Source organism: Centroberyx gerrardi, chromosome 19, assembly GCF_048128805.1.
Source record: "Centroberyx gerrardi isolate f3 chromosome 19, fCenGer3.hap1.cur.20231027, whole genome shotgun sequence".
Taxonomy (NCBI): domain Eukaryota; kingdom Metazoa; phylum Chordata; class Actinopteri; order Beryciformes; family Berycidae; genus Centroberyx; species Centroberyx gerrardi.
In genome coordinates this window covers 16363195-16379591 of record NC_136015.1, presented here as the reverse complement: position 1 = coordinate 16379591, position 16397 = coordinate 16363195, and the positions used below count along the sequence as shown (strand labels likewise).

General features: G+C 40.7%; 2 protein-coding genes across 2 annotated transcripts; both read right to left on the bottom strand.

Annotated features, from left to right (window-relative positions):
• Window positions 1-1037: 1037 nt before the first annotated feature.
• On the bottom strand, window positions 1038-5598 carry LOC139916462 (uncharacterized). Its single transcript, XM_078290551.1, has 11 exons — window positions 5493-5598; window positions 5037-5319; window positions 4643-4803; window positions 4187-4469; window positions 3842-4005; window positions 3386-3668; window positions 2989-3152; window positions 2533-2815; window positions 2135-2298; window positions 1683-1965; window positions 1038-1501 (listed from the first exon to the last, which is right to left on the bottom strand). The coding sequence occupies exons 1-11, from the start codon at window positions 5596-5598 to the stop codon at window positions 1333-1335; spliced, it is 2343 nt and encodes a 780-aa protein (XP_078146677.1). The 3' UTR covers window positions 1038-1332.
• Window positions 5599-6968: 1370 nt separating this feature from the next.
• Window positions 6969-8996, bottom strand: LOC144542930 (fucolectin-like). The gene is made up of 4 exons (XM_078290550.1): window positions 8933-8996; window positions 7532-7814; window positions 7127-7306; window positions 6969-6972 (listed from the first exon to the last, which is right to left on the bottom strand). The coding sequence occupies exons 1-4, from the start codon at window positions 8994-8996 to the stop codon at window positions 6969-6971; spliced, it is 531 nt and encodes a 176-aa protein (XP_078146676.1).
• Between the last annotated feature and the right edge of the window lie 7401 nt (window positions 8997-16397).

Below are 16397 nucleotides of genomic sequence, written 5' to 3'. Positions count from 1 at the left end.
ATGTATCATGTGTAGACTGCTGTGTATAAGGTTTCATTTCAAAGCACAATATGCCCAAAAAACGCCATCTGATATTAAGAATATATTTTAAAAAACAGATGACTGCATCCTTGGAACACTTATCATTTTGTAACACATTTTATGCCACAGCAACTGTTTCAGGGCACAGGGCGTTGCCCAAGAGCCTGAAAATGTTGCCCTACATCTCAATGACTTTCAGTAGGGAGGAAGTATCTTCTGGAACCAACATGAAAAGAGGGTCCAGTACCATTTATGGACAGAAAGTCATGGGTCAAATGTTTCAGTTCCTGACAGACAATGTTCCCCACAGGCTGCATTCATGGCTAAACTAGGCTTACCTAGTTTAACTTGTTTTTAAAGCCCAGGCTGCAGACAAATTTCCCTTAGGGGACAATAAAGGTTAAATCGAATTGAATTAACCTCAATAGTATTCCTTAATGAATACTAAATGCCAGCGAGCTTTTTGTCACTTTATTCTAATGATAGATATCACAAGTCCAACTTAAAATTGTTAATGTTTCTGTGCTTTGGACACTAGACCGATCAACATGACAAATCTGATGTATTTTATATTCACCCAAATTGCCAATTAGGTACCAACACCTTGTGTTAAAAATTAATGGTGCTAGTTACAGGCTGCTTTGACGGGAGTGGTGCAAGAATGTGATGAAAAGAAAAAAAACATTGACCATAAATATAATGCATTGCAAGATAACTTGTGCATTGCAAGATACTTTTTTAATGAACCTTTTCAACAAAAAGTTTGGATTTTTAAGAAGATACTGATTTACAAGTATGTGGGTGTTCATTCAGTCAATCAAGGGAAAACTTAACAGAGCATTCACTGATAGCAGAGATTATTCAGTAATTCAAGTTATATAGTCAATGGTGCTAAAAGTACCATTTAGAGATTTAAACAAATTTCTAACTTTTAAAGTTATACTTAATTATAAAAGGGTTATGGTTAGGGTTAGTTATACTTGATTACAAAATATAATCAAAAACATGATTTTGCCCCATTGATTTGTACTAGTATTGTCAAAAAATTATAATTTTCTGCATCCAATATCTCAAAAACCAAAAAAGATTAAACATTCAAATCATGATAATGAATCGGAAAGCCTTCTTGAAAATCCTACTAAAACATTTATATGCAATTTCATCCATCACCAACTGTTTTCAATACTGTTAGAACAGAAGTGATGGAAAGCATAAAGTAGAAACCTGCCGAAATTACCTTCAACTCTGACATGACTGTTTACAGAGATTGAAGAATTGTTTAAAACTCAGTAGTAAGCATATTCAATGGATTCAAGTACGTTCAAGCATATTCAATGATTCTACCCCAAACACTTCAACCTCACACAGCGTCAGGTATTCCTTCCTCCCAGGAATCACAATGTTGACGTAACGGCCCTCCATCCCATTACACTTGAAGGTTTGGGAGGTGACAGCTGGGATAGATGAGATCAGAACACATCTGAAGAAAAAAAAATTAAAGAGATATATAGGAAAAACACATGGACTGTAACTTCATAAACACACAGTTGATTCCCTTCAGTAGTCCTGGTGAGGTACTGATGGTGGTAAATGAGGGGGAACAAATATAAAAAGCCATTGTCAGAAGGTGAAACCTAACAAAGTGAGGACAATGCAGATACCTGGGATTGGTGTTTCCATTATCATTGAGGGAATTTCCGATGCGGATCTCAGCTCCAATGATCCTTTGAGCACAGCAGTCTTCTCTGTTGGTGATGGTGACGTAGTTGACTTTGTAAGACTTCAGAAGGTCCAGTCTCCACCAAGGTTTAAAATCTGCTTGAGTGTGGGCGCAGGAGCCCTGGGCCCAGTGGCTAGCACGATTCCCATCAATGGCTCTTTCAGGTACTCCAGTGTAATAGACTGAAGACTGAGTTACGTTTCCACCTACAGCAACATTATTACCTAGACAAAAGGATGAGATTTGACAGCAAAGATGGCAGAATCACAGCACAGAAGTGTTAGATGTATCAGTCATGGCTACTCAGGTCCATTCAGTGCCCATGTTTGATTTCATTTGCTGTGACTGTAAACTAGTAGTAACCTTTAGGATACCTCATGTGCTACAACTCACCACTTGGAACAGAGTCCTCAACAACGTCCCCATAAACCTCCACTTCACACAGTGTCAGGTATTCGTTCCTCCCAGGAATCACAATGTTGACATAACGGCCCTCCATCCCATCACACTTGAAGGTTTGGGAGGAGCCAGCTGGGATAGATGAGATCACAGCACATCTGAAGAAAAATACAAAAATAAATAAATTTAGGAAACATACACAGACTGTAACTTCGAAAACACACAGTTGATTCCCTTTGGTAGTCCTGGTGAGGTACTGATGATGGTAAATGAGGTGGAAGAAATGCATTGCAGTTTGGGAATCATGTAGATCTCATGTGCACTGTTGACTTGTAATATACACAGTCATTGTCAAAAGTTGAAACCTAACAAATTGAGGACAATGCAGATACCTGGGATTGGTGTTTCCATTATCTTTGAGGGAATCTCCGATTCGGATCTCAGCTCCATTGATCCTTTCAGGACAGCAGTCTTCTCTGTTGGTGATGGTGACATTGCTGATTTTGTAAGACTTCAGAAGGTCCAGTCTCCACCAAGGTTTAAAATCTGCTTCAGTGGTAGCGCAGGAGCCCTGGAACCAGTTGCTAGCACGATTCCCATCAATGGCTTTTTCAGCTACCGCAGTGTCGTAGACTGAAGACTGAGTTACGTTTCCACCTACAGCAACATTATTACCTAGACAAAAGGATGAGATTTGACAGCAAAGATGGCAGAATCACAGCACAGAAGTGTTAGATGTATCATTTAGTCGTGGCTACTCAGGTCCATTCAGTGCCCATGTTTGATTTAATTTGCTGTGACTGTAAACTAGTAGTAACCTTTAGGATACCTCATGTGCTACAACTCACCACTTGGAACAGAGTCCTCAACAACTTCCCCATAAACCTCCACTTCACACAGTGTCAGGTATTCCTTCCTCCCAGGAATCACAATGTTGATGTAACGGCCCTCCATCCCATCACACTTGAATGTTTGGGAGGAGCCAGCTGGGATAGATGAGATCACAGCACATCTGAAGAAAAAGACAAAAAATAGATACTTAGGAAAAATACATAGACAGTATTTTCATAAACACACAGTTGATTCCCTTCAGTAGACCTGGTGAAGCACTGATGATGGTAAATGAGGCGGAAGAAATGCATTGCAGTTTGGGAATCATGTAGATCTCAAGTGCACTGTTGACTTGTAATATACACAGCCATTGTCAAAAGTTGAAACCTAACAAAGTGAGGACAATGCAGATACCTGGGATTGCTGTTTCCATTATCATTGAGGGAATCTCCGATGCGGATCTCAGCTCCATTGATCCTTTCAGGACAGCAGTCTTCTCTGTTGGTGATGGTGACATAACTGACTTTGTAAGACTTCAGAAGGTCCAGTCTCCACCAAGGTTTAAAATCTGCTTGAGTGTGGGCGCAGGAGCCCTGGGCCCAGTGGCTAGCACGATTCCCATCAATGGCTCTTTCAGCTACCGCAGTGTCGTAGACTGAAGACTGAGCTACGTTTCCACCTCTAGCAACATTATTACCTAGACAAAAGGATGAGATTTGACAGAAAAGATGGCAGAATCACAGCATAGAAGTGTTAGATGTATCTTTTAGTCGTGGCTACTCAGGTCCACACAGTGCCCGTGTTTGATTTAATTTGCTGTGACTGTAAACTAATAGTAAACTTTAGAATACTTCATGTGGTACAACTCACCACTTGGAACAGAGTCCTCAACAACGTCTCCATAAACCTCCACTTCACACAGTGTCAGGTATTCGTTCCTCCCAGGAATCACAATGTTGACATAACGGCCCTCCATCCCATTACACTTGAAGGTTTGGGAGGTGACAGCTGGAATAGATGAGATCAGAACACATCTGAAGAAAAAAAAATTAAACAGATATTTAGGAAAAACACATGGACTGTAACTTCATAAACACACAATTGATTCCCTTCAGTAGTCCTGGTGAGGTACTGATGATGGTAAATGAGGTGGAACAAATATAAAAAGCCATTGTCAGAAGGTGAAACCTAACAAAGTGAGGACAATGCAGATACCTGGGATTGGTGTTTCCATTATCTTTGAGGGAATTTCCGATGCGGATCTCAGCTCCATTGATCCTTTCAGGACAGCAGTCTTCTCTGTTGGTGATGGTGACATAGTTGACTTTGTAAGACTTCAGAAGGTCCAGTCTCCACCAAGGTTTAAAATCTGCTTGAGTGGTGGCGCAGGAGCCCTGGCCCCAGTTGCTAGCACGATTCCCATCAATGGCTCTTTCAGGTACCGCAGTGTCGTAGACTGAAGACTGAGCTACGTTTCCACCTCTAGCAACATTATTACCTAGACAAAAGGATGAGATTTGACAGAAAAGATGGCAGAATCACAGCATAGAAGTGTTAGATGTATCTTTTAGTCGTGGCTACTCAGGTCCATTCAGTGCCCGTGTTTGATTTAATTTGCTGTGACTGTAAACTAATAGTAAACTTTAGAATACCTCATGTGGTACAACTCACCACTTGGAACAGAGTCCTCAACAACGTCTCCATAAACCTCCACTTCACACAGTGTCAGGTATTCGTTCCTCCCAGGAATCACAATGTTGACATAACGGCCCTCCATATCACACTTGAATGTTTTGGAGGTGACAGCTGGGATAGATGAGATCACAGCACATCTGAAGAAAAAGACAAAAAATAAATATTTAGGAAAAATACATAGACAGTATCTTCATAAACACACAGTTGATTCCCTTTGGTAGTCCTGGTGAGGTACTGATGATGGTAAATGAGGTGGAAGAAATGCATTGCAGTTTGGGAATCATGTAGATCTCATGCGCACTGTTGACTTGTAATATACACAGTCATTGTTAAAAGTTGAAACCTAACAAATTGAGGACAATGCAGATACCTGGGATTGGTGTTTCCATTATCATTGAGGGAATCTCCGATGCGGATCTCAGCTCCATTGATCCTTTCAGGACAGCAGTCTTCTCTGTTGGTGATGGTGACATTGCTGATTTTGTAAGACTTCAGAAGGTCCAGTCTCCACCAAGGTTTAAAATCTGCTTCAGTGGTAGCGCAGGAGCCCTGGGCCCAGTTGCTAGCACGATTCCCATCAATGGCTTTTTCAGGTACCGCAGTGTCGTAGACTGAAGACTGAGTTACGTTTCCACCTACAGCAACATTATTACCTAGACAAAAGGATGAGATTTGACAGCAAAGATGGCAGAATCACAGCACAGAAGTGTTAGATGTATCATTTAGTCGTGGCTACTCAGGTCCATTCAGTGCCCATGTTTGATTTAATTTGCTGTGACTGTAAACTAGTAGTAACCTTTAGGATACCTCATGTGCTACAACTCACCACTTGGAACAGAGTCCTCAACAACTTCCCCATAAACCTCCACTTCACACAGTGTCAGGTATTCCTTCCTCCCAGGAATCACAATGTTGACGTAACGGCCCTCCATCCCATCACACTTGAATGTTTGGGAGGAGCCAGCTGGGATAGATGAGATCACAGCACATCTGAAGAAAAAGACAAAAAATAGATACTTAGGAAAAATACATAGACAGTATTTTCATAAACACACAGTTGATTCCCTTCAGTAGACCTGGTGAAGCACTGATGATGGTAAATGAGGCGGAAGAAATGCATTGCAGTTTGGGAATCATGTCGATCTCAAGTGCACTGTTGACTTGTAATATACACAGCCATTGTCAAAAGTTGAAACCTAACAAAGTGAAGACAATGCAGATACCTGGGATTGCTGTTTCCATTATCATTGAGGGAATCTCCGATGCGGATCTCAGCTCCATTGATCCTTTCAGGACAGCAGTCTTCTCTGTTGGTGATGGTGACATAACTGACTTTGTAAGACTTCAGAAGGTCCAGTCTCCACCAAGGTTTAAAATCTGCTTGAGTGGTAGCGCAGGATCCCTGGGCCCAGTTGCTAGCACGATTCCCATCAATGGCTTTTTCAGCTACCGCAGTGTCGTAGACTGAAGACTGAGCTACAGTTCCACCTACAGCAACATTATTACCTAGACAAAAGGATGGATTTGACAGCAAAGATGGCAGAATCACAGCACAGAAGTGTTAGATGTATCACTTAGTTGTGGCTACTCAGGTCCTTTCAGTGCCCATGTTTAATTTCATTTGCTGTGACTGTAAACTAGTAGTAACCTTTAGGATACCTCATGTGCTACAACTCACCATTTGGAACAGAGTCCTCAACAACTTCCCCATAAACCTCCACTTCACACAGTGTCAGGTATTCCTTCCTCCCAGGAATCACAATGTTGACATAACGGCCCTCCATCCCATTACACTTGAAGGTTTGGGAGGTGACAGCTGGAATAGATGAGATCAGAACACATCTGAAGAAAAAAAAATTAAACAGATATTTAGGAAAAACACATGGACTGTAACTTCATAAACACACAGTTGATTCCCTTCAGTAGTCCTGGTGAGGTACTGATGATGGTAAATGAGGTGGAACAAATATAAAAAGCCATTGTCAGAAGGTGAAACCTAACAAAGTGAGGACAATGCAGATACCTGGGATTGGTGTTTCCATTATCTTTGAGGGAATTTCCGATGCGGATCTCAGCTCCATTGATCCTTTCAGGACAGCAGTCTTCTCTGTTGGTGATGGTGACATAGTTGACTTTGTAAGACTTCAGAAGGTCCAGTCTCCACCAAGGTTTAAAATCTGCTTGAGTGTGGGCGCAGGAGCCCTGGGCCCAGTGGCTAGCACGATTCCCATCAATGGCTCTTTCAGCTACCGCAGTGTCGTAGACTGAAGACTGAGCTACGTTTCCACCTCTAGCAACATTATTACCTAGACAAAAGGATGAGATTTGACAGAAAAGATGGCAGAATCACAGCATAGAAGTGTTAGATGTATCTTTTAGTCGTGGCTACTCAGGTCCACACAGTGCCCGTGTTTGATTTAATTTGCTGTGACTGTAAACTAATAGTAAACTTTAGAATACCTCATGTGGTACAACTCACCACTTGGAACAGAGTCCTCAACAACGTCTCCATAAACCTCCACTTCACACAGTGTCAGGTATTCGTTCCTCCCAGGAATCACAATGTTGACATAACGGCCCTCCATATCACACTTGAATGTTTTGGAGGTGACAGCTGGGATAGATGAGATCACAGCACATCTGAAGAAAAAGACAAAAAATAAATATTTAGGAAAAATACATAGACAGTATCTTCATAAACACACAGTTGATTCCCTTTGGTAGTCCTGCTGAGGTACTGATGATGATAAATGAGGTGGAAGAAATGCATTGCAGTTTGGGAATCATCAAGTGCACTGTTGACTTGTAATATACACAGCCATTGTCAAAAGTTGAAACCTAACAAAGTGAGGACAATGCAGATACCTGGGATTGGTGTTTCCATTATCATTGAGGGAATCTCCGATGCGGATCTCAGCTCCATTGATCCTTTCAGGACAGCAGTCTTCTCTGTTGGTGATGGTGACATTGCTGATTTTGTAAGACTTCAGAAGGTCCAGTCTCCACCAAGGTTTAAAATCTGCTTTAGTGGTGGCGCAGGATCCCTGGAACCAGTTGCTAGCATGATTCCCATCAATGGCTTTTTCAGGTACCGCAGTGTCGTAGACTGAAGACTGAGTTACGTTTCCCCCTACAGCAACATTATTACCTAGACAAAAGGATGGATTTGACAGCAAAGATGGCAGAATCACAGCACAGAAGTGTTAGATGTATAACTTAGTTGTGGCTACTCAGGTCCATTCAGTGCCCAGGATTTCATTTGCTGTGACTGTAAACTAGTAGTAACCTTTAGGATACCTCATGTGCTACAACTCACCACTTGGAACAGAGTCCTCAACAACGTCCCCATAAACCTCCACTTCACAGTGTCAGGTATTCCTTCCTAAGGAATTATTACTAAATAATGCATGTTTGATTTAATTTGCAAACATCTTAGCTGTAATTTTTCACACAGGTCCAAAATCCTTTTCTAGAAGCTCCTCTTCTGAGCTTCTCATATATTAGTTTGTATGCACTGCTGCTATACAGCAATGTATCACAATATACTGTACATTGATACATCTTTTTTGGATCAGAGGACAACACATAATTTTGCATTCTAATAATGAAATGTGTTTACTAATGGTTCAGATGCTAATGTTAACTTGCACACCAAGTGGCTAATGTTACTGTATTCTCCATGGAAGAGATTCAGGCAGCTGATCAACAAGGGAGCCAGAGAGCTGAGATCACATTCAATTACACTGCTCATTGAATAAGTCAGTAACCCTTGTCACAAACTACCACCAAGTAGTACCAAAGTACCACAAAATGTTCAACAATGTACACCAAAGCATCGCAAAAAGAACCACAAAGCACCACAAAGTACAATCAAATGTTCCATAGAGATGAATGAGAGACAGATTTTGTGGACCTTTGCTGTTTGAATATAGGAGGGAAGATCCATCTCTTATGTGAGGAAGCATAAAGCTAGCTAGGTTCCACTGGTATTCTCAGAAATGTTCATAACCGAGGGCAGGCCATGATGCTGCTGCATATGCTGAGAAATCATATATACTAATCAAAAACACACATTACTGAATATATATCAGTGACTTGGCATAGCGTGAACTGGAAACACACAAGCACATGCAAACTGCAAGCTGATCTTCAAATGTTCCCAAAGGCTTGTAATTGCTGAATTAGCCCCAGCTGAATGAGCAGTAAAAAAAAATGAGTAGGCATTGATGAAAACTACTGACTTGTTCTTCAACTCCTTTTTCTTACCAAAACCAAATCCAAACACGGCAAAGCTGACAGCCAGGAAAAACACCACAGAACTCCTCATCATGATTCCAAACTCTGCCGCTTCTGAAAGTCAAAATGAAACACATAATTTGCAATATTGTCAAGGCTAGAAATTGGCTACATGAACAAAAATATCTTCTTGTATTTTTCAGCAGTTCCAGCTCATGTCCATCAAACTCGTTGGTCCTGCTACCTATCAAAACGACAAACGATGGAGAGTGGAGAAACACACACTGTTGTATTTTTCTATGAAGTGCAGGGAGTCAGACCCCAAATTTTAAAGCCTGTAAAAAGAAACAGGGCTCAGTTCCCACACATATCACCTCTGCATCTTTTCTTACTGTTAACAATTTGGCCAAAGGACTTTTCTCTACTTAACACCAGTTTGATTCTCCGAACCACAAAGGACAACATGGTGGTGTGCTTGTTACTCCTCTCTCCTTTATTTACTCTCTGGAGTTTTTACTGTCGTTCTGCCAAGAAAAAATAAATATTACAGAGGAGGCACATCTGTAGGATCCTTCTTTCACCTAATGGATTCAAAAAGACAGATTATGATACTCTACCTATATGCAGTTATACAGGTATTGATATACAGATACAGCTGGTAATGTTAGCTAGCTGAATTTAAATCCTGGTTTAGCCAATTAGTTAAACTGCTTCAACTCATAGCTAGCAGAAAAAGCTGGCAAATCAGACAAATATTGTTTTCCATTATAGTTTTATCTTCAGCACAAATTCTATTTGCACTGCACTCCCAGTTGTCCAACACTCACCAGTGAATTTAAATCTTAAATCAGGGTTTTCAAACAGCTCCTTGTTTCCTGTCAGTGTGTGAGAAAGAGGGAAACAGTCCAGAGTCTGTGTGTGGATTTGATTTATATGTCCAGAATATTGGCCAAGAGAAAGAGAGAGAGAGAGAGAGAGAAGTGGAGTGAGGACAAGAAGGGGAGTGACCGATTGTATATGACAAGATTACGGTAAGCCTTTACAGTTTGTGAAAAAACACAATAGTTGAATTCCAGATGTTTAATGAGAGATTGGCCAACATCAGAGAGAGAAGAGGAGGGAGCGAGACAAAGGTAAGGAGAGAAACAGAGAGAGACAGGCAAGGAAAGAGAGAGAAGGAGAATGAGAGAGAGAGAGCAAGAGATACTTTTATTAAAAATGAAATTGATTGGTGTCACAGATATCTTTGCCAGTTGTTTGAAGAAGAGGAAACAATGGAATTGTTGGGTGTGATGACCCTCCCACTCTCCTGGCTCTGCATTTTGCAGGAGCCTGGTGGGTGGAGTCATCATCAGAGCTGATGGAGTGCACCTGGGCCCGGTGAACTCCTTGGGCTTAAAAAGCCTTCAGACCATCAATGTCTCTCTCCCTCCTCACTTAATGCACACCTTTTGTTTTGTTCTTTTGGTTTGATGTAGTTTGTGTTGTCTAGTTATTTTCCCTTAGTTTTAGTTAATAAATTATTGTTATAACTTTTACTTTGGCATATGTGTCCCCTCCTTTACTTCCTTGAGCCGGGTTGTAACATATGGGGGCTTGTCCGGGATCCATATGTCTGTAACATATGGGGGCTCGTCCTAAGTTTTTGTACTCCTCGTTTTGCACTCAGTTTGTTTTGTTTAACTTTGTCAGTCCATTTGCTAGCATGGTCAGTGAGAGGCTATGCTGCAATGGTAGTGTTTTGGGGAGTTATACGTCAGAGTATTTGGTTTTGTTTGGTTTAGTTTGTGCTATGGTTTGGCTTACTGTTGTGTTCCCGCTGGTAAGTTTTTCTGTTTCATTCATTGCCTGGTGTCATTTATATGTGCCAGTAGTTTTGTGGTGTTGGTGAGGGGAGAGCCATCTCTGGCATCCGCCAGTGCTGGAGATGTTTGTTAGTGAGACCTATGGTAAGTGTTGTTTAGCCTTGCAGCAGCAGTACTAGTTTGGGTAGCCTAGCCTGGTAAGTTTTGGAGCAGTATTGTGTATTTCCCTGTTAGGCATAGCAGTGTTTCCCCTTTGGGTTTCACTGGTTTCCTTTTGGTAGTGTTGTGACGAATGTGGAAGGAGCAGTTGTCTCGGGAGCACGTCCCTGGTCTCAAGAGGGTTGTCGGCTTGCCGATCGCTTTTTTGTTTCTGAGTTGCCTATATTACATTGTAATTATGTATGATGTTTGTTTTGGGATAAACTCAATAAGCCCCTCTGGGTTTCTTTGGTCTTCCTTGCATATGCTCATCATGATTATGATCACTTGTGTGTTTGTTGTGATGGTATACTATGCGTATATATTGTATGAACTACACTTTTGTGCTATTAGAAAGGAAAAAGTTAGCTAGCTTATTAGCTACTAGCTAACTACCTAGGCTAGACTGTGGTAGCTAGTGATAAAATGGGTTAAATATGTTAAAATGTGAATATAATCCCTTGAGATCCATTTGTTTCTAATTTGTTTTTCAGTGGGGAATCTGTGAAATGATAAATGTTTGTATGATGTGCACCTTGGTACACAACAGTAAGACATAGCTGCCCATGTTTCCATGTTTCTAGGGAAGTTGGAGTAGGCTATAAATGAATAGTAAAGCATCTGAATGTTCATTCAATCCTGCATCTTCATCTGCATGAGTTTAGAGACAACTATTCCACAGACACTGCTTTAAACAGCAATGAAGCAGCTCCTTCAATAATTTTTAGCCTTGGCAAAAGCTTTTGACACTTTTATTCATGACATTCTACCATGCAAATTTTACAACAGTTTGAATGAACAAATATACAGATCAGTGCAACTATTGGTAAGTATACACATTGATTAGGCCAACGATAATGTGCTGTGCCCCACAGGGCTCTTATTGCAACAAAACTTAACACAAGTTGGACTGCCTTTCATTGTAACTCAAACAATCACACAATTCTCCCATGATCCTCTCTATAGCTATGGCCAAAAGTTTTGCATCAGCCTTCTGTCTTTGCAAAAAAGCTTTAACTGATTGATTTATTTCCATAAGTCAGTTGATACATGAGAAATATCTGCTATAAAAATATGTTGAGCATTATACTATATATATTTGTACTGTTCTTGCCGATGAAATGTTCACGTTCATACAAGTTTTTTTTTCTAGGGTTAGCATAAGGTTTTTCTCTCTTCTTATTTCATTTTAGGGTTAGGGTTAAGTGTTTCAAGTAGATGTTTGCCTCAAAGTATGTATCGTCAGTCAGCTGACATATTTTTGAGCATTTTTTTCTTGCTATAAAAGAGTCACAAATGATGTATTTATTCATTACAGAACAATCATGGCAAAGACACACACTTCCCCAGAAACAAGAGCTGTTGTTGTTGCTCTTGACAAGGAAGGCCTCAGTTCCCACCAGATTGCCAGAATAGTTAAAATAAACCAAAGTACAGTTGCCAGAATTCTCTGAAAATCAGGAACCTTGCAAGCAGCTCCCAGGTCAGGCCGACCTAAGGCGAGCACAGCTAGACAAGACCGTTACCTACACCACTTAAGTTTACAAAATAGAACTGCCAGTAGCTCTCACTTGCTAAGAGAGTGGAGAGATGTAGGTCTAGTGGCTTCAGCTTGCACAGTAGCTCGTAGAGAGAGAGAGAGAGAGAGAGCACCATAGTTATGGGGTGACCTGAGTGTCCATGCATGTAGGACATACATTTCTCTTTCTCTCTCTCTCTCTCAGCCACCCACCTTCCCTGCATCCTCACATTAGTCTTCTAGACAGAAACACCTCTATCTATACCTCTCTCACCCCATCACTATCCCACTTCACCCTTTCCTCTATCCTTCATTATTCCAGACATGACCTCTGGTTTGACAATGTAGCAAGCCGACACGAGACAGAGTGTCTCCTGATCGACCCTGATTTTACACTTCAACATCCGACATTCCTTCATGCAACGACTTCTTCTACAGGAATCTCTGAGTTATACCTTGACACCAAAATGAACCAGTGGAAGCACAGGCAAGCCACACAGCAAGGAGCTTGACCGTGCCCATCATTCTCTTGGCCCCAAACCAAGGCTAAACCACGAGCCTTCGTTGTGTGTTTCCATCATTTTTGTGGGGTTCAGAGCATCGACTTTCACTGTATGCAGATGGCCTGTTGTGTGTGTCTGATCCCATATCCAGTGTGTCTAGTGTTGTGGAGACACTGCACAGATTTGGCACTTTCTTGAGCTATAAATTAAATCTCTGGAAAACTGAATATTTCTCGATAAATGAGCAAGCCTTACAGATCTTGGTTAATCAATTACCTACCTTAAAATATGTACATTTGGCTTTAAATGGCCTGTAGTTGGGAGTAGGGGTGGGGGGGTATGAAATACTGGGTGTAAATAAGACTTAACTTAACTAAGTTCTGAGTTTTAAGTATCAGAAGGGAAGTTTTTACTTCTTTTGTTTTCTGCACATCATGAAAGAGTGAATGTCATTCAAGCAAAAATGCTATAATACTGTTATGCAATGTTTTCAGGGGAATGGATGAATCAGTTGAATTGCAGTTAATTTTCTTTTTAGCAGCATATTGAGGAACCTCTCAGTGTTATGAAATGTGTGGTTGTAGGAAGGCTGTGTCAGCATGTGTCAATGGTGAAGTACTATGGGCTTGTTTTTCTCTTTTTGACATTGTGGGTATGACTTTTGCTTTGGCTCTGTTCCTTCACTTTTATTTTGCAATTTAATATGCTGAGCAAGTAGCAAATATTTTGTAACCAGACATTTGCCCAATAATGTATCTATATCTATATCTATATATCTATTCAAAAGTCAACACACACACACACACACACACACACACACACACACACACACACACACACACACACACACACTGGCAATCTCCCAAGACGATTTCCCGCAGAGCTACACATCCTTCCTACAGTCAGAGGAGAGGAAGTGAGACTTTTCTTAGATCTGATCCTGCCTGCAACCTGTTTTCTCCTGCCTCACATTCTCTCTCTCTCTCTCTCTCTCTTTTTGTTTTCTCTTTTTTTCTTAAAGATTATTATTTTTAAAATTTGGGGTTTCAAGTGTTTAGGTCATGGGCTGGATTCCAGGTGTCGTTGCTATGATGAGCTTGATGACGACAACAATGATGGTGACAGAGTTCGATGCCCCGCACCAGATCCAGACGTTGCACCCAAGCGTTCTTATTCTGTTTATTCTGTGTTTTGTTTCTGCTTCATTTTGTTATCAACATTTAATCTTTGTTTGCCCACCCACTTGCACGCCTCATGGTCCTGGCAGGGGGATTCCTCTGTGTGAAGCCTTTCCCAAGGGTAAAAACTTCCCTCCAATCGATCCCCCTACCAGGACCGTCAGGCATGCAAGTGGGTGCTGCAAGTGGGTGGGCAAACAAAGATTAAATCTTCTGATGCGGTTTTAAAGATTTTTTACAAAAATCTGAACGTCTCACAGAGCTGGACAACACAGACGCAGGTTAAACATGGAGATAATGGAGACTGCCATGATATTATACAGAACAGCTGCACCATCTGGTGGCCAAACATAAAAATATACACTAAGACACACACACACACACACACACCTGCATACCCCTGTATTTTTATTAGAAGCATCATAGAGAGAGAGGCTGCTCACTGTCCAGAAAAGAGCCTGCAAGTTCTGGAGTCATCTGGGCAAATCTGATCCCAACTCCTTACAACATGCAGCCTTTCAGTGGAACGGCTCCGGCCCACAGAGTCGCCCCTTACATCAACTGGCCCTGGAACATATTGTGGATAGAAACTGCTCCCAAAGTACAATGTTTAAATTAATTGAAAAGAATATAAATATGAAACACATAATTTGCAATATTGTCATGGCTAGAAATTGGCCACATGAACAAATATCTTCATGTGTTCCCAGAGTCCCCAACAACGTCCCCATAAACCTCCACTTCACACAGTGTCAGGTATTCCTTCCTCCCAGGAATCACAATGTTGACGTAACGGCAAAATGTGCACTTGCTTACTCTGATTAAGACTTAGCACAAACCCTCCCTCCCCATATTCAACAGGATGGGTGAGACGCCCCTACTCCAAGGTAAGCCTAAACTCAATAACATGAACTGGAATCTTAGTTAACATTGATTAATGGAGGACATTTATTTAATCAGACTGTATGAATTATTCCCTTCTTTTGTATTTAGGTCTAATATGAATTGTCAGTAGACTCACCAAAATCATCAAAATGACAAGAAAATGATATATGACCAATATTTCCTATCTTTACAATAAACACTACTCTTTGCAGTGAAATCAATGAACACTCTTAAAACAAAATATTCCAACTTCACATTAAGTCTTCAATATTTCAATTTAAATACTTTTCCCACTTCACAAAGTGTTCAGTAATAAGACCATCAGATTATCTCTGAATTTCATAGAAGTCCATATTCACACTCTTTGAATAAACGAAAACAATAACTGACACAATAGAAGCAATTTCACTTTTAACTGTGATCACGTATTAGTCAATTTTCCAATGTCCAGTTCAATAAATGATAAAACTTAAACACACCTCCATCTCTGGTATAGCATAATGAATAAAGTCTGTTGAGATGAGTCACGACAAGATGAGGTGAGATGAGTTGCTGGGAGAATGTTGTGTGAATGGCAGGGGAATCTCTCTCCTTGTAAATAGTTCTGATGACTTCCATCTCCGGTGTATCTCCCGCGACGCAACGTGCAACTCTCACTGCTATCACTGCCGAAATTCGCGCACTGGACCAAGCAACCACCGCAGAATCCTCTTCAACCCCGAACAGCAACTCTGAAAACTGAATAATGGTTTCCATGGCACAAAAACTAGTAAACCCACAGATAGGGGGAAATTAATAGTCTGTATTAAAAAGTCTAAGAATAAACTTGTTCTTCCACAGAACAATGAATTATGTCTTGTCTTGAAAGTCACAGTACGACGAAGCCTCGGTTGCTTTCAGTCTATGACCATTTCCAAAACACTAATTATACATTTCTATAAATATGTAAATGTATAAATGTTATAGTGTGTTGTGCCATGGCTTCTCTTAAACAGCTTGGGCCTAAATGTTAGTGTGTTGTGAAAGTACAGGTCTGTAGGAATGTTTTGACATAGAACTTGAGAAGTAGCAACGAAAGGTGGCCTGTGTAGTGTTTAATCTGTGTAGCCTATGTAGTCCTATGTAGCAAATCTCGGTGTAAATTTAAGGGGAACTTTCAACAAAATGATTACAACAATTCTTATCATAGAAAAACATTGCACAGATTGTGTAGATGCATTTTGTTACTTAATTATTTATGTTTTGTGCAAAAATATGTTTTTTAGTCAAAATTTGAGTGTTGTGGATTTGTAGAAATAACGCTTTTATTAAAAAAAAAATCAGACCGGTAGTCTTATTCTCATTCAGGCAGGCGGAACACAAGCGTGGATTCAACAATGGCGCTTCGGAGCTTTCTTCTAAACTGTA

Coding starts and splice junctions, on each gene's coding strand:
- LOC144542930 (XM_078290550.1), bottom strand. CDS start 8,996: ATGATGAGGAGTTCTGTGGTGTTTTTCCTGGCTGTCAGCTTTGCCGTG. Junction 7,815..8,932: donor CGTGTTTGGATTTGGTTTTG/GTAAGAAAAAGG, acceptor CCTTTTGTCTAG/GTAATAATGTTGCTGTAGGG. Junction 7,307..7,531: donor AATGGAAACACCAATCCCAG/GTATCTGCATTG, acceptor CTTTTTCTTCAG/ATGTGCTGTGATCTCATCTA.
- LOC139916462 (XM_078290551.1), bottom strand. CDS start 5,598: ATGGAGGGCCGTTACGTCAACATTGTGATTCCTGGGAGGAAGGAATAC. Junction 5,320..5,492: donor TGAGGACTCTGTTCCAAGTG/GTGAGTTGTAGC, acceptor CCTTTTGTCTAG/GTAATAATGTTGCTGTAGGT. Junction 1,502..1,682: donor AATGGAAACACCAATCCCAG/GTATCTGCATTG, acceptor TTTTTTCTTCAG/ATGTGTTCTGATCTCATCTA.